The sequence below is a fragment of the Micropterus dolomieu genome, linkage group LG03, assembly GCF_021292245.1.
Source record: "Micropterus dolomieu isolate WLL.071019.BEF.003 ecotype Adirondacks linkage group LG03, ASM2129224v1, whole genome shotgun sequence".
In the NCBI taxonomy this organism is placed as follows: Eukaryota; Metazoa; Chordata; class Actinopteri; order Centrarchiformes; family Centrarchidae; genus Micropterus; species Micropterus dolomieu.
Window position 1 is genome coordinate 11719254 of NC_060152.1, and position 21697 is coordinate 11740950.

The following is a 21697-nucleotide window of genomic DNA, read 5'->3' on the forward strand; positions in this document are numbered from 1 at the left end:
AGAGAAGGAAAGAAAAATAAATGTTTGGGAGTAGGAGAGAATAGAGGGGGGTGAAGTGAGGGAAAAATGGGTAATTTCTTCAGGGGTTGGCTGCCAGGGTGTCCTCAATCCAGTAGAGGAACTCGCACACTTTGACGTAGACTGCGGGGTAGTTAGGCATGGCACATCCCTGACCCCATGACACCAGCCCGTGGACCTCTCCAGCACAAACCAGAGGGCTGCCGGAGTCACCCTGACAAACACAGAGGGATTGAGTGTGAGCAGGTAGGCAATGATTCATGGTAGGCAAAGATTCATTCTTTCATGGATACAGAGATTGAGGAATTTACTGAAAACTCACATTGCATACATCTCTGCCCCCATCCATGTATCCGGCACACACCATCCTGCGTGTGATCATGCCAGGATAAGCGTTTTCACAGTCCTGGTCGTGAACTATGGGTACGTTCAGACACTGCAGACGGGTGGGCAAGTAGACTGTATAAGGCAGAACAGAGATATACATATAAGCTTCTGAGACTAAGCAGATAAATTATTTTATAGGATAAGGTTTAATTTTGTAACTGTCAACACATTCCATGAAAACATAAAACCAATTAAAGCTGAAAGCAGCATTTGACAGGTCCTCGCACTGTGAGGCACTTTGGGGTGTGACATAGCTGTAGCAGTAGGTGGCACTATGAGTATGAGTAAATACTGACCTGGAGACATGTTCAGGGCATGTCTCTTATCAAAAAAGTGAAATTTGGTACAGATATGAGCATGTACAGTGAAGAAACAACTTCCTGTTTCATGGCAAAGCATCGAACTTCACCGCCACGCCACGGACAAGCCGTTACATGAAAACTCACAAGCTTCACAACATAGCATCATTAATGTCTTATGGCTCTTCTGAGACTGTTTTAAGGCAGGTGTGGCTAACCTGCTAGGAGTAGGAGGCGTCATCACAGCGTAAAATATGACACTTCCTTTTGCCAGTAGGTGGCACTCTGACTTTGAGAGAAATTTGGCACATGGATGTGTTCAGGGCAGGACTGTCATCAAACCTGTAAAATTTGGTTCAGATTTAAGCATGTATAGTGAAGTTACAGCAACTGTTTCCTTGAGAATTACCCATTTTTGATGCCATGCCACAGACACGCCCATCAACGAAAACTCACAGATAAAACAACTTTTCATCGTCAATGCCATTAGATGGCAACGTGAAAATTTGAAGTTGATCCGAGTGCTTTAAAGTAAGTCACGTTGGGTTTACGGCATCGCTCCCTGAGGCTTTTTTGTAGTTCTGGACCTAATATATCTGCCACAAACATTTCATACAAATTAGTGAAATGTGGCCCAAGGTGAACCTTTAATCAGGGAATCTTAACAAACAGGTCTATAAAAACAGGTCTCAAATATATACCAGTACATAATTCCCTATAACAGCTGGTTGTTATTTTGGCAAAAGTAAATCAGACACTTTGTTGGAGACTATCTTCAGGATAATTCACAGTGGCTGCACAGGCAATACTTGTTTGAAGGACCAATTCACAGCTTGTTTGGAGCTTTTCATAGGATTTGTTGACCCTACCCTGCCCAGCTTGGATCTGGGGACTAGTTTGAAAGCAACATATTAACTACACCAGTTTCAATGGGATGGGATTTTTCCAGAACATCTGCCACCTTTGTGCACTTTAGCTGTATAATTTAAATCACTGTTTTTAACCCACCCTCGCCATTCATGGCCATGTTACCCCAGCCAGACACAGAGCAGGGGAGCCCCCCCATTGGGCAAGCTTTGGGCAATGGGATGGGTGCGACTGCCGCCGTCACCTCTACTGGGTGGAAGAGCTTGATCAGCATGATGTCATAATCCAGAGTCTGGTAGTCGTAACTGCACACAGAGAAATATAAAAGAAGCTTTAGAGTTGTCTCTGCACTGAATGAACGGATCAGATGATCATGAAACCGTACAACGGGAACAGGATTCCCAGACGGCATGGTTCTTTTCTTTAACTTACCTAGGGTGCCAGATGATGTTTTCAGTCTTCATGAGCTGCTCTGTACCCTCAAACACTCGCACGTCGTGTTCTCCCAACATGATCTGCATGGCATAGGGACTGAGAGAGGAGGAGAATTATTCTAGAAAAATATGAATGCAGAAAAAGCTTCCAGCAATTTAGTACTAATAATTCTAAATAAGTCTTAATCTCTCCATTGTCTTTGCTTTGCAAATACTGCAATACTTTTATTTCTAGATTTAACAGATGTCCCCCACATATGGTGTAGATTGAAAAGCATTAGTCTTCCACCTACAGATGTTTTTTTTTGCATTTACTTGTATTTCAAAGTGGGGAAAATGCATAAATGCATACTTACTTGTACCAACAGTGGGCAACAGAGAGAACCCACTGACTGTTGATGAGAACCCCACCGCAGAAGTGGTATCCATAGTTAAGGGAGGCCATGTATGGACGAGAGTGAGGTTCACAGTCCTGCCCACCAATGATTCTGCCATCTTCGCGGGGAACTGCAGCTGTCACACAATCACAGAAAGAGATAAAGGGTAACAACAACTTTCAAATCGCTGACTTTACAGTACACATATGTGGCTGTATGTATGTGTGTGCGTGCATGCATGCATGCGTGTGTGTTTGTGTATGTATTTTTGTAAATATGTATGTATGTGTGTATGTATTCTTGTGCCTGTGTGTATTTCTGTGTTTTTACCAGCAGCTCCGACCATCAGCAGCAGAGCCAGCAGTCCCATGGTGAATAGAAAACACCTGGACACACCCCAGCTCATATTTATATGCTACCAACCCCACTGCTGTGCTCAGCTAAATCCCCCCACCTCTTCTTGTTGACCCCATCTGTGTCCTCACACTCATGTACTCTCTTATCATGCTCCTATTTCCATGTTTTCCCACTTCTGCCCCATCTGTGCACCTCATTTACAAATGTGGATCAAGGTCTCCACACATTTAACACCTGCTCATGGTTCTCTCATGGGTCACTCATTGTTGGCTAGCTACAACTGTGAAAACAGTTATACAACCTTCCTTTAGGCTTGAACCAATAGGAAAGAAATGTTTGTTGCTTTTAACAAACAGACTCAATTGGCAGACATTTAACGAATCATAGTTTACATAGTCGATTAAAAAAAAGAAGACCACGGGTCCACTTTTGGTTGCCCTTGAATAAAAGCCAAGAGACGTGAGAAAGAAATCATCTGTTGTCTCTGAAGCAGAAAACTAAAACATGCTGTATGGTGTTTTTCCCGTGTTGTGCCGTGTCAGACAGCAATCAATAGCATTTTAGCACCAATAAGTGTGGATAAATCCATTCTGTTCTATTGCATTCAATGAATATGTAATAACACAAAATGGCTGGTTACAATAACTCACTGAGGTGTCTGCCAAAAGGGGAGTTAAAAATGTGTTTCCCATAAAAAGAATAGACACGTGTATTTAGGTGACAGGTGCAGAAAATCTACAAAATAATCAGTTAAAAACCGATCGCACAAAAAACTCCCCAAGGCAACAAATATGTAAGACATGGCTCACTTATTAACTGAAAGGATGAATGTACCACATACGATAAGGTTATTTTTCAGGGTAGGGAATGGAGAAGGAGGAGTGGACAGAGAATCAGGGGTGGGTGGGTAGAATTGGGTGGATGGAGATGTGGGGGGTGGGTTGCATGGAAAGACACAGAGGAGTTTAGGTATAAATGCAGTGAGTGACGGATTATTCTCCTCCAGTCTGGTCTTAGGAAGGCTTGAGTCAGCCACGAGATGATTGGCCTGATTGTTCTCACACTCCTGGGTGCTGCAGGTAAATCACATCTGCAGTATGTCCAGCAGTTTAAGGGTAAAATAATAATAAATAACTTTAACTCTGATAAATATGTATTTCCTTTACACAACAGCTGCAGCCCCTGTGGATGACAGGATTGTGGGTGGCTACCAGTGTGAAGCCCACTCAAAACCCTGGCAGGTGTCTCTAAATATCGGCTATCACTTCTGCGGCGGTTCCCTAATCAACAACCAGTGGATCGTCTCTGCTGCACACTGCTGGCAAAAGTATTACATTTGTATTACGTGAGAGTGTTCAAAAGTCTCCGTATGAACTCTAAGAGAATTATAAATTTTGAATGAATTTTGTTCTTTGTCTCTATTTCAGCCCATTTTCACAGATTGCTGTCTTGGGTGACAACCACATCTGGATGAACGAGGGCACAGAGCAGTACATGTCAGTGGATGCCATCTACTGGCATCAGAGTTATGATTACCAGACCCTAGACTACGACATCATGCTGATGAAACTTGCACACCCTGTCACCGTGAACCAGTATGTCAAGCCTATCGCCTTGCCCAAAGCCTGCCCCACACCTGGGGACATGTGCACAGTGTCAGGATGGGGGAACATCTATACTGATCAAGGTGAGGTGCACCTGATCTTGATATTAACCCGCTGGAAACTGATAGCTATTTGCCCCATAACAAACGCCTAAAATAACATACCCAAAATGAATCAGGAATAACTTCTCAACCATTTGGCCTAGAGTCATACTTCTGGTCTCCTTTGAAAGGTCAGAAGCTAAGGAATATAATTGGTAAATTAACATATTTATTTTACCATTACAGACTAAATGGAGATGCAATAAAGAAAAAATAGGATATTTTCATCCTTGCCAGGTAAAAAAAGCTTTGCTAAGCCCCATCACCCTTAATTACTGTCTACTTGCCACTTTCCACTGTCCACTTTACAATGATAGCAGTGACAGATTCACCACTTGACCTTTTTTAGTCATTTAAAAAATAAATAAATAAAGGGTCTTACATACACATGATAGACAACCAGGTATCTCATTTCAAGCTGACAACAGTGGATCTGCTAAAATGATGCTTGCTAGCAGATTTTATCAGCTCTAGCTAAGCTAATGTAGCATCAAAGCAAACAGTCTCCAGACGACTTAAATGTTGTCAGCTCGTTCTTTTTAAAAAGTGAAGCCAGTAAAATGATTTTTTAAATTCCTTTGATGGCTATATATTTGATATAATGCTTAAAAAGGCTTAGAAATAAATATATAATGATAATGTCATTTGTTCTAACATAACCCTGAAAACCGCATGCTTTACTAACACAGGGGGAAAGCGAGTATGATGAGTTTAGCAAACGTAACACTATTATCACCATTTAACTCCTTCCTTATATCTTTGCTCTTGTGTTTTTGGTTTTGGAAAGGTGATAACAAAAGACACCACCCTCCAAATTCTTAACAGTCCCATGCACAACATGCGGAAAAATACAAAGCTTGCCAGGCTTGTCAATCACTATTCGAGAGTGGGGTTTTAGCAAACTGTCAGTTATGGCAAATAGCTGTTGTTTCTTAGCTCCATAAAGATGGACATTTTGGAGAGCCACTGAGGTCTGATACACTATGGTGATGGTTTTTTATCTTTCTTTCTTTGTTTCCTTCTTTGTTTCTTTCTTTCTTTATGTTATCTGCAGTGTTCAATCCTTTTTACCTTCAGTGTGTGGAAGTCCCCATTCTGTCTAACAAGGACTGTCAAGGTTCCTACCCTGGCATGATTACTGATCGCATGGTGTGCGCTGGATACCTGGAGGGAGGGAAGGATTCTTGTCAGGTATTTCCACAGAATTTTACAGCACATACAATAAGGCTTGGTGCTCTGTGAACATGTAAAAAAAACATTTAATGGGATGAGTTGATTTAAGGAATTAACGCTTTCTCTTTATCTTCCCTGCTCAGGGTGACTCTGGTGGTCCTCTGGTGTGTAATGGGCAGCTGCAGGGTATTGTCTCTTGGGGCCAGGGCTGCGCTCAGCCTAACTACCCGGGCGTTTACACCAAAGTATGTTCTCTGATGCCCTGGATCAACGACATTCTCTCCAGATACAGCTAGGCAGGGATCTCCCATCACAGAACTATGTGAGATTGGGTAAACCGGAGAAAGATGGAAATTAAAGGAGACAGAGACAGGAGGTGGTGGTGGGTAGTGTCAGAAAGAAAAGCAGCAGGAGACTGGCTGAGAGAGAGAGAAAAAGAGATATGAAATGTGTTTAGTCCGGGAAACAATCAATAAAATTTATCATTCCGTGATACATCAGTGTGTTTATTATTGTTGGCAATACTGTAGTCCTGAATCTGCTCTCCACCGCTATGTTACAGTAAGACATTTCTGAATACTCTATTTCAAACAATTACAGTCAGTGCACTGTAAACATTCACAAGTTTGCATCAGCTTGTGAGAAAATCCAACGTGTGTGTGTGTGTGTGTGTGTGAATAGTGTTAATAAGGTTTTGTCAGTCTTTTCATTTGTAGTACATGAACACTGGCCCCATTGTGATTTTCTGTCTCCTGAGTGCAGAATGCTTTATGCACCTGGAAAGGAAGGGCATATATGTTGCAACGGCCCATTGATCAATGTCAGTAAACGACAAGAATCTGAAAAGGAGTTCAACTTCCATTTCCAACTAATCCAATGATTTAATAAGAACTGAGAGGTTGGTGTGAGTCCTTTCTTTTACAAAAATCTAGTAGCAGATATATTCAAAGAAAAGAACAATTTTATTTTCCGTCAGAATGTCTCCCTTGTAATCTTTGTCGTAGATTTTGTGGCTCAAAAGTCATGTTGCAGAATGTAACAGATTCACTCTTTTTTTCCATCATGTGATTAGATTTTTTTGACAAGATCTTCCTTTATTCTGACAAAGTCAGAATAAAGTCAGTCAAAATGATTAACATGTTTTAAAGGTCTAAGTCAGATTTCTTAAAAATTCAATGTTGCTTTTGGATATGAACAAAAGTGTGCCTGGAAGATCTTAACTCTTAACTTTGGGATGCTGGCATAGTTTCGGCTCAACCGTGCATCCTCTGTCATTATCATGGTTCAGTCCAAGCGGAACATTAAAACCAAGGACCTCCCAATTCCGGACTCTTTTAAGAGCAATATCCAGTCTGAAATGAAACGAACGTGACATTTTTTTCATAGTTTGCTGAGGGGTTAATTTTGTGAGTTTTTTGGTGCTCTACTGTACTTCATGAGAATGGGGGAAAAGAACATAAGCTCTTCAAGTCACTTAAGGCGTCAGTCAGTAGGAAAAAACTCAATTTCATCAAACATAACTATTGTCACACATTATGATGCTCAAAAACTGCAATTATGTTTACTCTTCAGATTATTCCTCTTCACGAGCGACAAAAGACACAAGAGATAAGATGATGAAATGGAATATGACAGGAAAACAGATTAGTAAATGAATCACTACATGTAAAATTTAAAGCCCCTTTTAAAACTCATTTTGCATATCCATTTATAATTAAGTTATTCATAATTCAAATGCTGGGAAATAAATTTGGATTATTAAACGGCATCCACCACAGCAGGCATCCCTTCTCTAGTTGACAAGCTCTCTGACTTCTAGTACTGTATAACGCTGAAGTACCTGCCGTCTATCCAGGTCTATTGACCTGCATTATAAAGCCACTCAAATACTGTCAAAGATTGCTAAAACAAGTTGAGTTAAAATCCTAATGTGGAAGGGTTTTCAACAATATAAGGGATGTTTTTTACACAAGACCCCAGAAGAGCAATATTATTTACTTAGGCAAACCATTTAGTAGTGTGTAAACATTTTTTTAGGAGGAGGGGTTGCTTTGGAAACATGTTGCAGCAATGGGCGTAGCATTTGCCACCAACATGCAAAAAGAAACCCAACAATACTTCTGATTCTAAATTTATCAGCATGATCTAAATAAATTGTCAATGTCTGATTCAATTTATGATATTTATGATTTAATTCAATGTTCAACGTAATTCAACGTTTTAGCTTGGGGCATGAGTTAAATCTGAGGCGACATCAATCAACATTATGTCATAGTCAGCCAATAGTAGACAGTGGGTGTGACACCCATTTGATATGCTCTACTCTTTTCTTTACCTGTAAATGAATTATTTTGATATATATTAACAAAAAGAAAAATACTTGATGAATGTAGTTTGAATATGAACTTATTATTGTTGGGTAAACTGATATTATTAATAAACAATGTAAGGAACACTATAAGCAACAAATAATGCTATTAATAATGTTATATAAAGTTTATTCGATGTACATTTATAGCTTTAGCAGCCACTATTGCAAAGCCTTGTTAAACATGTTATTTCAACCAAAGTCTTAAATAAAGATTAAATAAAATATTTTAAAAAAGAGTCACCTTTCTTGAACTACACACTAGACACACTAGAATCTGTTCTTTGAAATAGTTTCACATAAAGTAGACCCAAATTATGTGCTTTAAATGGTTTATTTGTCACATTGTCCAGTACCAAAGATGGAACACAAAAAGCAATTGTTGTTAAGCTGCTTGACTGGACTTGTTGTTTGGATCACTTAATAGCTGGCCATGGTGCTCTCCAGCCAGTCACTGAAGATGCAGACCTAAAAATGGAAAAAGACCTGAGTTAGAACTGTGAATCAGCATAGCATTGCAGCTCAGTCCAACAGAACAAACTGGACACAGCGTGTTGATTAAATAATGTTTTTTAAAAGTTACCTTTGCGTAGACACCAGGGTTGTTCTTCTGAGCACATCCATAGCCCCAGGACACAACACCCTGCAGCTCTCCGTTGCAAACGACGGGGCCACCAGAGTCACCCTGAGAACACAGAGTGTGAAATTACTTGAATGACTGACCATACCAGGGATTTCATGCAGTTATTGCTGGATTCTTGCCTGAACATTGAATTACATACCTGGCAAGAGTCCTTGCCTCCCTCCAGGTATCCAGCACAGAACATGGAATCAGTGATCATGCCAGGGTAGGAATTGTTACAATCGGCAGAAGACAGGATGGGGATGTTCAGGCACTGCAGCTTGTTCTTGTCAGCAGCTGGAGATCAATAGAGTAAAAAAGAGATTTAACTGGAACTATACTGCAGTGAAAACATTCTGAGAGCGCAATGCAAAAGTTAAAACTCACTGGAGCTCATGGTGTTGCCCCAGCCAGAGACTTTGCACATGGTGCCAGCGGGGGCACAGGCGGTTGGAAGAGCCACAGGCTGCACAGACTTGGTGAGGGTGGCGGGCTTGCTCAGCTTGATCAGCATGATGTCATTGTCGATGGTGTAGGAGTTGTACTTGGGGTGGCGGATAACACGAGACGAACTGATGAACTGCTCATTTCCCTCGTTGACCTTGATGTTGTGCTCTCCAAGACGCACCTCAATGCGACTTGAGAGGAATGAGAGGATTAGTGGAAGCTGAGTTTCATGATGTCTTTTTAAGCAGATACATTCCTGCATGCAAACCTTTTGTCTTATTATTAAGGAGTGACATACGATTGGTAGCAGTGAGCAGCAGACACGACCCAGTCCTGGCTGACCAGGGAGCCCCCACAGAAGTGGTAGCCAACGTTCAGAGACACCTGATGGGGCTGGGAGTTGGGCTCGCACTCATGCCCTCCGACGATCTTGTCGTCCTCCGTCGCAACTACAACACACACGTTAGCAACAAGTTAGTAGTTTGCTTAACCCCTTAATGCCTGAATTTTTTTTACAATCAAAAAGTTAAAAAAATTATTTGTGTTTTCATTTGCTTTCAAGCTGATGTTAAATTAAGTGAAGATTGTTAATTTGTCTATAGAACATAGAAAAGATATAAATTCAGGTATGTGTAGGTATGATGCAAATTAGCGACAACAGGCATAAACGAGAAACCAAGGCTTGCAAAAGGTTCCTAGGTATGTATCGAATATGCACCAACAGACATTTGGGGGAATCCATGTGCTATCTTGGCTTGCAATCTGCAAGGAAGAGGTATGATGAGAATTTGCGACAATCGGCGTCAAGGGGTTAAAGTATTACAATGTGCCTTACCAGTAAAACATTTCAACTAAGCAGACATCTCTGAATATAGAATGTCCTTTTGTGTGTTTTTACTTAAACCCCAAAGTGTGCGTTATTCATTAGAGTGCTGAGGATGGTTAGAGATCAATCAGCCATTCTCAAATTCAAAACCCTCACTTTAGGTAAATGCCAGTGGTGGACAAAATACACAAATCCTGTAGGCCTACTTGAGTAAAAGTACAGATACTCTCGCTAAATATTTCTCCACTACAAGTAGAAGTCTTCAGTTTAAAGTTCTACTTGAGTCAAAGTGGCCTACAAAGCACATTTTTTAAAGTATTTTTAAAAAAGTAATTTTTTAAAAGGTACTTTTAGCATGGTTATGTTTGTCAGGAGTTTTTTTTTTTTTTACAGTATAGGCAAACTTTCCTATTTATTAAACAATGGCATTAATTTTACATATGTTTCCCTTTCAATAATAATTCAAGTTACTCAGTTTTATATGTATACGTGTGTGTGTGTGTGTGTGTGTGTGGTGGACGAGATATTCAGATCCTTGACTTAAATAATAGTACTAATAGCTCAATGTAAAAATACTCTATTACAAGTAAAAGTCCTGCATTGAAAATGATAAATGTATGTAAGTATAATCAGGAAAATGTACTTAAAGTATTAAAAGTAAAAGTACTCAATTTTGTTAAGCTTAAGCTAATTTTTAACTATTTTGTATCACAGTGCAACTAAAGATTATTTTCAATACGGATTAATCTGCTGATTATTTTCTCCATTAATCGATTTTCAAAAATCTGAAAATAGTGTGAATTGCTGCCACAATTAGCCCAAAGTGACACCTTCACAATGCTTGCTTTGTCTAACTAACAAAGCTCAAAGTTTTCACAAATAAATTAAAATAATTAAAAGGAAAAGCAACAAATCTTCACTTTTGTTAAGGTTGAACATAAAGTGACTAGTAAAGCTGTCAGATAAATGTAGTGAAGTAACAAGTAAAATGTCTCCGTCTAAGATGTAGCGGAGTAGAAGTAGAAAGTGTCATGAAAAGAAAATACTCTTGTACAGTGCAAGCACCTCAAATTTGTACTTTAGTACTGTACTTGAGTAAAAGTACTTAATCATAACCTCTGGGAGATGCTATGGTTATTCTGGACAATGTTCTGGCATAAAGGCCAACAGACTGTTAGCAGAAAGGAAGGCGATCTGCAAGAAAAGAACTTGACACTCACAAGCAGCTCCGATGAGCAGAACGAAGACCAGAGACCTCATGGTTGCTGTGTGATCCTGTTGATGGAAGGACCTCACCTGGAGCCCTGGTTTATATCTACAGTCAGGAGAGCTGCCCTGCTGTCCGGCCTTCCCCATTGGTCAGTGAGGACCCAATCGCAGGCATTGGGGTTAGGTGATTCATTTCCAAAGTTACATGAAAAAACATTTTTTTTTGTAAAAGTAAGGATGGCTTTCCTGTCAGCAAATTCTTGATAATCATACAGGAAAGTGTAAATACAGATCATATTGGCTCCTGTATTATGTATTTATTTTATTATTACACTAAAAGTAAAACTAATTCTTCTATTATCCATAATATTTAAACAATGTGTATTTGTTATGGTCTCTAACTCAAATAAATCATTTGTGTCAAATTAAAATTTTCCTAACTAAATTAGATCAATTAATTATCAGGAGTGGCTTTTATCATGACTGCTATGATGACAGAGAGGTTGAACATTTTCTTATTCTTTTAAGAAATCTCCTGGTTAGACCTGAGAATTAGTACATTGTAATTCAGAGGTAACTTTTGTTGTTTTTAATTCAACTTCATCCGTCTATCAGCTGTAGATACTGTGTAGATTCAAAATAAATGACAAGCTCTAACATGTGATTTATTGCAATTTAGCAGTATATGTAGCACCACTTTACTCGATATAACATATAATGTACATCGGGGGTTAAACAGTCTATAACAGTCTCACAATGACTACCACTTTTTTACTTTACTTTTTTACTTTACTTTTACTACTTTTATTTTAGTAAAGATTTGAATCCACCAGTTATTGAAATAGGTTTGGCATGTGTTTTTTCTCGTCAAGTTACTCAGGTACACAAGTCACATTTATATTTAGACGTGTGTAAATACAGTATCTTACAGCTGTGAGTTTCTCAGCAACTTTTACCTAAAAACCAAATTCAGATAAGAGGAGTGAGGCTGCCTTCAAGAAATAAATGATAACATCAGTGGTGGATGAAGTACTTACATCCGTTACAGGTAAAAGTCCTGCTTTCAAAATGTTTTATTTGTATTAGTATCACCAGATGTATATACTTAAAGTATCAAAAGAAAAAGCAGGAGGTTCATTTTGGAATATTAAATTATGGAGCCCACAGGCCCTAAAAGATCATACTTCTCTAATGTTTTGCACACAAATTTCATTGTAGGACAAGTCACAATTGTATCGCTTGATAATAAATGGTGACCTCATGTAAATCCCAGAAGAGGTATTTGGGTATGCATATCCTTATGTATAATAATGCATCATAGTCATCTAGTTAATTTTGCGTGTAAAATGAAAGTAACTAGTATCTACACCTGTCAAATACTTTTCCTTCAAATCTCTTATTAAGACTTTTTGGCTTTTTCTAAACTGATGGTATTTGTTGTAATTGTTTAAATAATTCATGTCAATTCTGGATCTTATTTGCTTTCATTATATTTTATTTTGAAGCACTTTGTAACTTTTTTATTAATTTTTTAAAGGTGCTGTATAATTAGAGTTTAAATTATTACAAATAAAAAAGTATATATATATATATAGTAAATATATATAGTAATATAATAAAGTAGGTAAGAAAGTTAATGGCACAGTCTAGTGCCATCAGCACAAAACAACGTGAGTTAATATTGGAAAGAAGAGACAAAAACACCTGTTCTGGGGAGATCACTAATGATTGTCTCACATTTATAAGGTTAAATATATTGCACCATTGCTCTACTGGTCTCAATATCAACTCATGACCAATGGATAAACAGTACTGGCCTGTAACCTACTAAACCCTTTTAATTGATTGTCTAAATGAGCTATTTATGTTACAGTTGCATTAATCAGACAATTATTTTTTGATAGAAACAATAATTGTGCAGAAGAACCAACCATTAATTTCAAACACTTTATTTGTTTTACTTCAAAAACAAAGTTGTTAATTGGACCGTCAGTAGTGTCAGATTTGATGTGGAGGTTGGATGGCGGAGTTAATAGCTGGCCATTGTGCTGTGCAGCCACTCAGTCTGCACACAGACCTGAAAATGGAAAGATAATAGTCAGTTTGTTGCAGTGAAACTACATTAAGGAGGGTAATAGTTATATTTTTGATGCAGTGAAACATTGCCTTGGAGTAGACACCAGGGTGGTTCTTCTCAGCACATCCGTAGCCCCAAGACACAACCCCCTGCAGCTCACCGTTACACACAACGGGACCACCAGAGTCACCCTTAGAAAGAGAAAGAGAACTATTACACTCACATTGATTCTGTGGATTCTTTGAAAAGGCAGTTGCCTGTTTAGGCTTTGAGTAACCTGTATGCACCAGGTCTGCATCTTATTGCATCTTGTCTGACTCTTGTCTGTGAAAAGTGCTATACAAATAAAGTTTACTTACTTCCTTAGCAATATTATACTTAATTATGGCATGTCATGGCAGGGGAGTGAAAAACTGAAGTCCATTTTGAAAAAAAAGTCAGAAATACACAGAGATACACACCTGGCAGGAGTCCTTGCCTCCCTCCAGGTATCCGGCACAGAACATGCTGTTGTCGATCATACCGGGGTAGGAACTGTTACAGTCCTTGTCAGACAGGATGGGGACGTCCACACACTGCAGCCTGTTGCTGTCATCAGCTGCAGCAAGAAGACAAAATGGAAGCGTGCAGTAGGGATGGATTGTTGGGGATTGCAGGCAAATTATTTTCACATGTTCATTTACACACACAGTTTGTATGTAATAAATGTTTTCTACTCACTGGAGCTCATGGTGTTGCCCCAGCCAGAGACTTTGCACATGGTGCCAGCGGGGGCACAGCTGGTGGGCAGAGCCACAGGCTGCACATACTTGTTGAGGGTGGCGGGCTTGCTCAGTTTGAGCAGCATGATGTCATTCTCAAGGGTGTTGCGGTTGAAGGAGGGGTGTTGGATGATATGGGAAGCACTAATGAACTGCTCGCTACCTTCGGTGACTCCGATGTGGTGCTCTCCCATACGCACTTGAATATGACTGAAAGTGATAAAAGATGGTAGAATATGGATGCATGTTTATTTCCCCATCAGATGAATAAATGAAAAATATCTTGAGTGTGCTTACGACATGTAGCAGTGAGCAGCAGACACAACCCAGTTCTCACTGACCAGGGAGCCACCGCAGAAGTGGAACCCAGAATTCAAAGACACCTGGTGGGGCTGGGAGTGGGGCTGGCACTCGTACCCACCGACGATCTTGTCGTCCTCCGTGGCATCTGAAAACAGATGGAAGACACGCATAAATAGTTATTAGTTTGCAACTGTGTAGTAAATATAGACATGTGTACAATGCATGAAAGGCAACCTGCTCAACAAGTACTGTATTACAAGCAGCTCCAATGAGAAGAACAAAGACCAGCGACCTCATGGCTGCAGTGTGTGATCCTGCCAGTTCACCTGAGTCACTGTTTTGTGTCTACTCCAAGCTGCCTGATTGGTTCAAAAACTGCCAGTCAAAAGACAAAACACAAACCTTGATAGTGAAGCCATGTGATCCAATAACATTCAACCCAATATAGATGACACATCTGGATTATTCACACAGGCCTTTACTCAAGGCCGAGTTACTGAACTAGAAGAGTCAGCCACGGTGCATGACACTTTACTTATAATGAGTCATAGAATTGGTGTATATCTTATAGTGAAACTAAACAATTCAGAGACCTTTATTTTCATGTTCATCTCTTGCTGTTTGACAATCTATTTAAGTGCTATTTTTCATTTTTGATGTCATTTAAGTACATCTATAAAAGTGAGGAAAACTATCAAAAGTCCTGTTAACTAAGAAAATACTATATATTGTGGATTCTATCTCCTTCTAAACACTGAATCTTTTGATTCAGTGTGACTCATTTGAGGAATCAGCACCTGTTCTTAGTCATTTTAATAATAATTAATAAATGTCATTTAGCTAACACTTTTATCCAGAGCAACTGACAATTGCTGACAATTGTCTTATCCACTGCACCATCGCCACTTATATCCATGAGATGCATGCGTATTTGTCATACTAAATTGCAGGAGCTCCAATATAACAACTAAAAACTTGAATGTACTGCAGGCTGACTCAAACTTCACCAACAGCAGATTTGCATTTTAACTCAGATATCAGGGTTATGTCATAGTTTTTGATTACTTATAATTCTTTGTGTATATGTATTCTTAGTTATTTCAAATTACCTTCCATTGTTGCAATTTTATAAAATTATCATCAGATTACTTTTAAAGGAAAAAAGAAGTTAAACAGTCACTTGACAATGACACTCAAACCCAACAATCATGTACAATCCCATTTAAAGTGTATTCACTGAGAAGTGTACTTACGGGTGATTACATACAGTAATAGTGTCATTTTGTTTCTGGGTGTTTGTCTATTGTCCCTTCACTGAATTGATGTTTTGAAGTGTTCTATCTAAAGACACGTGGGATGGTTTTCCTGTGAAAGCCACATTGAACAACTGTGGTTGTGAACCAGGCCATCTGCAGAGCTGCAACCATGTCTTCACAGCACAACACACATCTACTTCAAGGTTTAACAATTACCGAACAGAACCTGTGCTAAAATTAAATGCAATCCCATAAATAAAGTGTACAAAAATGTCACATGGAATGTTCAGTTTAGAAAAAATAAACAGCAGAAATACAAGAGAAATTGTAGTTTTTGTTCCTTAGATAAGTGTTGTTTTTTTTTTTAAAGGACATACACGCATCATGCACTCAGAGATCAATCTGTCCATGTCTTATGAATGATGTTTTTTCATATACAAATTTGTTACATTGAATTTCATGCATAAAGATTTACAAATAATACAATTTCACCCATGCAGCATGTCGGTGCACCCAACCCCACGGCCAACAAAATATTTGCTTCTCCAATACCCAGAATGATTTTTGCAAGACCCTCATTGATCAAAAACAGCCTTGGGGGTATGTTCAGCTGGGAACCATTCCATATAAACCACAGCTCCAAGAAAATTCTCACAATGACAGAATCACACAGCAACCATTAGATCTATGGTCTTCGTTCTGCTCATTGGTGCTGCTTGTAAGCATGTCTTTCTGTTTGTATTCATTAGTGTGTTCTCAGTTGCCAAGGAGGATGACAAGTTCTAAGGGTGTATGTGCTAGGCCTATGTCCAGCCCCTTCAGGTGTCTCTGAACTCTGTCTACAACTTCTGTGGTGGCTCCATGGTCAACAACAACTTGGATGTGTCTGCTGCACACTGCTACAAGTTTTATGTCACTCCTTAATATTATAAAGACAACATTTGCATGCAGGAATTAATCTGCTTTAAACAGGCATCATGAAACTGAGCTGTCACTAATCTTCTTTCCTCTCCAGCCATGTTGAGGCTTGGTAAGCACAACATCATGGTCACTGAGGGAACTTGGTAGTCCATCGGCTTCTCCTGTGTCATCTGCCACCCCCAGTAGAGCTCCTACAACATTGACAATGGCATCATGCTGATCAAGCCCACCACCCTCAACCAGTTTATGCAGCATGTGACTCTGCCCACCAGCTGTGTCACGGTTGAGAGTACAAGCAGCAGGGGAAGGACCCAAATGAAGATGAAACAGGCAGACTGGTGCAGATCAATGATTCATTTTACATAAAGGACCAGTGTCAGAGTGTGGTTCAGGTTGCTCAAAAGCCAAAGTACAAAGCACATGGCAACTAGTATGTACTGGCAATGAAGAAAGGAAGTGAGCTGCTGGTGTGTATATGTGTGTGGGTGTGTATATATATATATATATATATGTATATGTATATCAGCAGCAACCTGTGTATATAAACTGCCTTTATTAAATGGCAGTGAAGTGCAGTGCGCCTGCATACGGAACATGGTTCAAGGCTTTTTTCAAATTTTTTACATAAATTAAATAAAAGTTCATCCTTTAAGAGATACAGTATGTGACTTAAATGCTTAAAGTGCTACAGCTGGTGTTCAAATTGGTTTAAAAGCCTCATGTGAACAGACTGAACGCAGAATGTCCTTTATGATATATGTTGGGGGCACCTGGAGCTGAATGTTCCACAATTCCACAATTTCTTTCACTGAATTTTGGATGTATTAATTTTTTTTGTTAAATGATGCATTCTCATACTAAAATAACTTATGACTTAATTTATAATTATTTTAGAATTACTTCAACTCCTGTCAAATACAATCGGCTCTGCAAACAGCCCATTATCTTGACAGTCATGTCAAGTCAATTTATTTTATTTATTTAAAGAGAAAACAACAACCCCTGCAGAGAAAGTAAATAAACAAATGCAACAGACAAAATAAAAGCACTGTAGTTAATAATTGTGAGAGAATATGATGTAGCAGAACATGCTTTCACTGATAGACACAGTCTGAACAAGACAAGATGACACAAGCAGTCCAGGAAACCCAAAAAGGAAACAGACATGCTATTTCTTTTCAAATGTGACAAGTAGCCTATGATTATATTGTAGTAGAATGTCGTAGAAATTTAATTTGGTAGCATGTCTAGCGGCACAATAATTGATTGTATGTCATAAACTGAGTCAAAGTAAGTGAGAACATCCCACTGAATGTGACAAATAATGCTGCCTCAGTGTGCTGTGTTCAGTGACAATTACTGTTGTGGTTTATTTTACCTTTTACCGCCATTTTTGATTTAACTCATTCTTCCCTTTGGAACTTTGACAATATTGTTCTCATGACATGATACATTATCATGCCATTAAAGTTGCTGAACTGCATTGTATGGAACTAAATATATACATTTTGAAGTAGATGCTCTGGAGAGCTTTCCCTGCAGTTTTTATTTGCGTAGGCCAGAGCCAGTGAGTCAGTCTGTGGGAGAAACTCCACCTGGCACAGCATCTGGAGCCAAGTCAACGTCAGGATGCAGCCTGTATACTCAAAGAAGGCCAGAGCAACCACGGATCAAACAAAATTAATTCACACGGTTTCAGAATAAAGCCCCATAATGGCCACATTTGTATGGTAACATTTTCCCATCAACACTATTTGAGGGTTTTAATTAGTCAGCAGCAGATGATGCCAGCTAGCTGTCACAGGTTAAAGCAGTCAATAAAAACCCGGCATGGGTCTAGGAAAATCTTTCCATCTCCATCTACCATCAACCCATCATGAGGAGAGTAACATTTTGTAGAGTAACATTTTTGTATAGATACCATTCATCTTTGTTTTCAGTTGCCACAGAGGATAACAAAATTGTTGGAGGGCGAGAGTGCACGCCCCATTCTCAGCCCAGTCAGGTGTCTCTGAACTCTGGCTACCATTTCTGTGGTGGCCCCCTGGTTAATGAGTACTGGGTGGTGTCCGCTGCTCACTGCTAAAAATCGTGGGTGCTGTGCTCCACAGACATCATCTCCAAAATAACAAAAAGCACTTGTCTCTTAAAAGTAATCTCTCATGTTCTCTGTTCTCTCTGTGTCAATCACAACTTGTACCTGTCTTTCAGTAAAATAGACATTGTCCTTGGTGATCACAATCATTGGTTCATGGATGGCAATGAGCAGATCCTTCTTGCTGCCCTTGTGATCCCTCATCCCAAGTACGAGTCCTGGCTGGTAAACAATGACATCATGCTGATCAAGCTTAGCAAACCTGCAACCATCGGCCTGGTTGTGCCCCTGCTGGCACCATGTGTATAGTCTCTGGATGGAGTGTGACCATGAGCTCCTCAGAGTATCAAAAGTATACAGGGCTTCTGTTCTTCACTCTACATGTGTCCATCCGTAATTTGTCCTTGTGTCTCTGGTTCTGCATCTCCACAGCTGCTGATAGTAGCAGGCTGCAGTGCCTCGATATCCCTATCCTGTCTGATGAGGACTGTGACAATTCCTTTCCCGGCATGATCACTGAGGCCATATTCTGTGCTGGATACCTGAAGGGAGGCAAGGACTCCTGCCAGGTGTGTGTCTCTGCTGTTGCACAAAGGGCAACAATGTATTTTTGACTTGTTTAGTATCTTCAGCACTTTGTTGAGACTTTTGTATATGTTTAGCTTTGTTGCCCCACTCTCAGGGTGACTCTGGTGGTCCAGTTGTGTGTAACGGTGAGCTGCAGGGTGCTGTGTCCTGGGGCTTTGGGTGTGCACAGAAGAACCGCCCCGGTTTCTATGCCAAGGTAAAAAAAAAAAAAAAGGTTTCTCACAGCATTATAATCTATTTCTCTTTCATGACACAAAAAGGTTCTCAATGCCTGACATAAAGTTTTCAATATGGCGTTTCCATTTCCCTCTCTTTTGCATCAGACCTGCATTTTCACAGACTGGCTTCAGAGCACCATGGGCACTTACTAAGTATGTACGACCAGGCTGGGCCAGTTAGGCCTGGTCCCCACCTTCACCAACTTAATAAAACTTTGTCAAAAAATACTCTATTAAATCTCCACAATAGTCAAAAAACTTGCAGACAAGAACTTCTCTGGAGACGGTCAAGAGTCGGTGCAAAAGAGTTTATTCCAAAACAGGACACATAAACCTGTACAACATCCCAGCAGGCTGGAGGATGAAGTCCATCCTATGGTCTCCAGACAGTCTTATATATATCTCTTCTGGGCTGGTTTGCCCCCTCCTTTCCTCATGATGAACTTCTTTTCCTCTGTTATTGTGTTGTTTTTACCAATTAACACTGTTCCCCAGCTGTCATTTATAACTGTATTGTAGACTTTCTACATCTTTATACTACTGGATAAGAAGTTCATCATTTACATTTCAACTTCAGTCTCACCGTGTTTTTTAAAGGTTACGCATGCTTAATTTGACACATAATTGTATTTTTTAAACAATTAATATAAGAATAACATAAGTAAAGTTGCATTTTCCATTAATGCTTGGTTTCTTACAGCATTCTTGATGTTATGCTGGCTGCTTTCTGCTTTCTGCCGGTTTTTTGGTCATCCTGTTTTTGCAAAGCATGAATTCCTTCAGCAAGTTCACTCAAAGCTCACACAAGTCATAAGCAAATTCACTCAAAGCTCATACTGGCTATAATAACCAGAGGTTGGAAGTTGACAATCAAACCCCCTTAATCAGTAATTAAGCATGTAGTCTCAATGTTAGCAGATTAACACCTTAGCAGTTCCTCATGTAATCACAACAACAGTAGATAACAGTAGACCAAAGCATGCACTGTCACAGTGTCTGCAGATCTTGCACACCTGCAGCCTCTCCTACGGTCATAATCTACAGTAGATGACAGTTGGACAAGGCAAACCACCTGCAGCCACTTCCTGCAGTCATTCCTCCCACTCAAGGATCTAACCACAGTGAGCTTGTTTCTGTGTTCATGACTACAGTTCACTACTTACTTAAGTAAAACCCAAAGCATATCTAGGTAAAAAGAAAATGATTAAGAATGATTAATACTAATAAAATGGTTTAAAAATTATGATACAAGAATGATTACTTACTGATTAATGAAAATAAAACTGATTAAAATGATTAATAATGATTATTAATATTGATTAAGGATAATCACTGATGACTGTTTCTTGCCTGATGTCCAACTTTTTGTCTGCAATGCTCCCCCTCTCTGTGTCTTAGGCATGCCCTCTGCTGATCACGCTATTTTAACCAAAACCCTGACTTTATGGAATAAGCTGGTGTCTCTTATGCTGTGTGCTATAGACAGGATATTCTTACTGTATTGATGTCTGTTTTGTAACACAATTTTCACTAATTCTGCTTCTACATTTTCCTCTGCTGGGGTTTTTGATGATGCCTTGCCGTGCTCATCCTGCTCCTTACACACACACATGTGCTACTGTTACTGCCTCCGGGCAGCTAGACACAGAGAGGACCACACACTCTCAGAGCTATAGAGTTTCAGCGATGTGATCTTAACTTTACCCTATAAAATAACTCTTTAACTGGTGACAAGAGCTTTAGAGTTTTGACACTGTGATCCTAACTTCTACCCTCTAAAATAATACCTTAAACGATGAACGCTGTACGTAATGGAATGATGGCAATACAATTAATAACAACAATTCAGGCTGTAATGTTCTAAACTAATTTGTGACCCATCACAATCTGCTACAGCTGTTTCTGCAAACTCCTGTGTCAATGAAACTGCTTATTGTAATAGAGAATGCAATAAAACAAGTGTAACACCTAGATTATGTTTTTATTTTCTATCCCTCTATCTCTCTCTTTCTTTGTCCTTCTGGTCTGCCTTGCAAGCCTACATAGTGAATGAAATTAGGTAAAATTAAAAAGACATTAGAGTACTTAAAACCTTTGTTATGTTTTACATTTTATAATTAAAAATCATATAATACAACATTGAAGTCAATACCAGACAACAAATACCAGATTAAACAGAACAATATCATGAAGAAATAGTTTTAAAGTAATGAAAAAGTCTGTAGAAATTAGGAAACACTGAAATAACTCACCTATATAAATACCTTTGTAATAATTAAATAAGGATCCAACTCCAAGTGTTCTCTATCACTTCTTTTTAAGAATGAGAATAAAGTCTTGATATTTTTGCTGTGGTTCTTGGTTTTTATCATCTCTGGTGGTGGTTCCT

The 21697-nt window shown here is 39.2% G+C and overlaps 4 protein-coding genes and 1 pseudogene across 4 annotated transcripts; 2 read left to right on the top strand and 3 right to left on the bottom strand.

Annotated features, from left to right (window-relative positions):
* Positions 1-12: 12 nt before the first annotated feature.
* LOC123967726 (trypsin-like) lies at positions 13-2767 on the bottom strand. Its single transcript, XM_046043934.1, has 6 exons — positions 2713-2767; positions 2362-2518; positions 2004-2102; positions 1713-1876; positions 341-477; positions 13-232 (listed from the first exon to the last, which is right to left on the bottom strand). Exons 1-6 carry the CDS (start codon positions 2750-2752, stop codon positions 80-82), a joined length of 750 nt encoding a protein of 249 aa, XP_045899890.1. The 5' UTR covers positions 2753-2767; the 3' UTR covers positions 13-79.
* On the top strand, positions 2384-6112 carry LOC123967724 (trypsin-2-like). Its single transcript, XM_046043932.1, has 6 exons — positions 2384-2548; positions 3746-3818; positions 3913-4066; positions 4167-4426; positions 5499-5635; positions 5761-6112. The coding sequence occupies exons 2-6, from the start codon at positions 3779-3781 to the stop codon at positions 5911-5913; spliced, it is 744 nt and encodes a 247-aa protein (XP_045899888.1). The 5' UTR covers positions 2384-2548; positions 3746-3778; the 3' UTR covers positions 5914-6112.
* Positions 6113-8303: 2191 nt separating this feature from the next.
* LOC123967725 (trypsin-2) lies at positions 8304-11147 on the bottom strand. The gene is made up of 6 exons (XM_046043933.1): positions 11101-11147; positions 9353-9503; positions 8995-9245; positions 8768-8904; positions 8569-8670; positions 8304-8453 (listed from the first exon to the last, which is right to left on the bottom strand). Exons 1-6 carry the CDS (start codon positions 11138-11140, stop codon positions 8406-8408), a joined length of 729 nt encoding a protein of 242 aa, XP_045899889.1. The 5' UTR covers positions 11141-11147; the 3' UTR covers positions 8304-8405.
* Positions 11148-13118: 1971 nt separating this feature from the next.
* Positions 13119-14555, bottom strand: LOC123968042 (trypsin-1-like). Its single transcript, XM_046044513.1, has 6 exons — positions 14488-14555; positions 14225-14375; positions 13887-14137; positions 13628-13764; positions 13256-13357; positions 13119-13166 (listed from the first exon to the last, which is right to left on the bottom strand). The coding sequence occupies exons 1-6, from the start codon at positions 14525-14527 to the stop codon at positions 13119-13121; spliced, it is 729 nt and encodes a 242-aa protein (XP_045900469.1). The 5' UTR covers positions 14528-14555.
* A 1432-nt stretch (positions 14556-15987) lies between these two features.
* Positions 15988-19461, top strand: LOC123968043 (annotated as a pseudogene).
* Positions 19462-21697: the final 2236 nt, after the last annotated feature.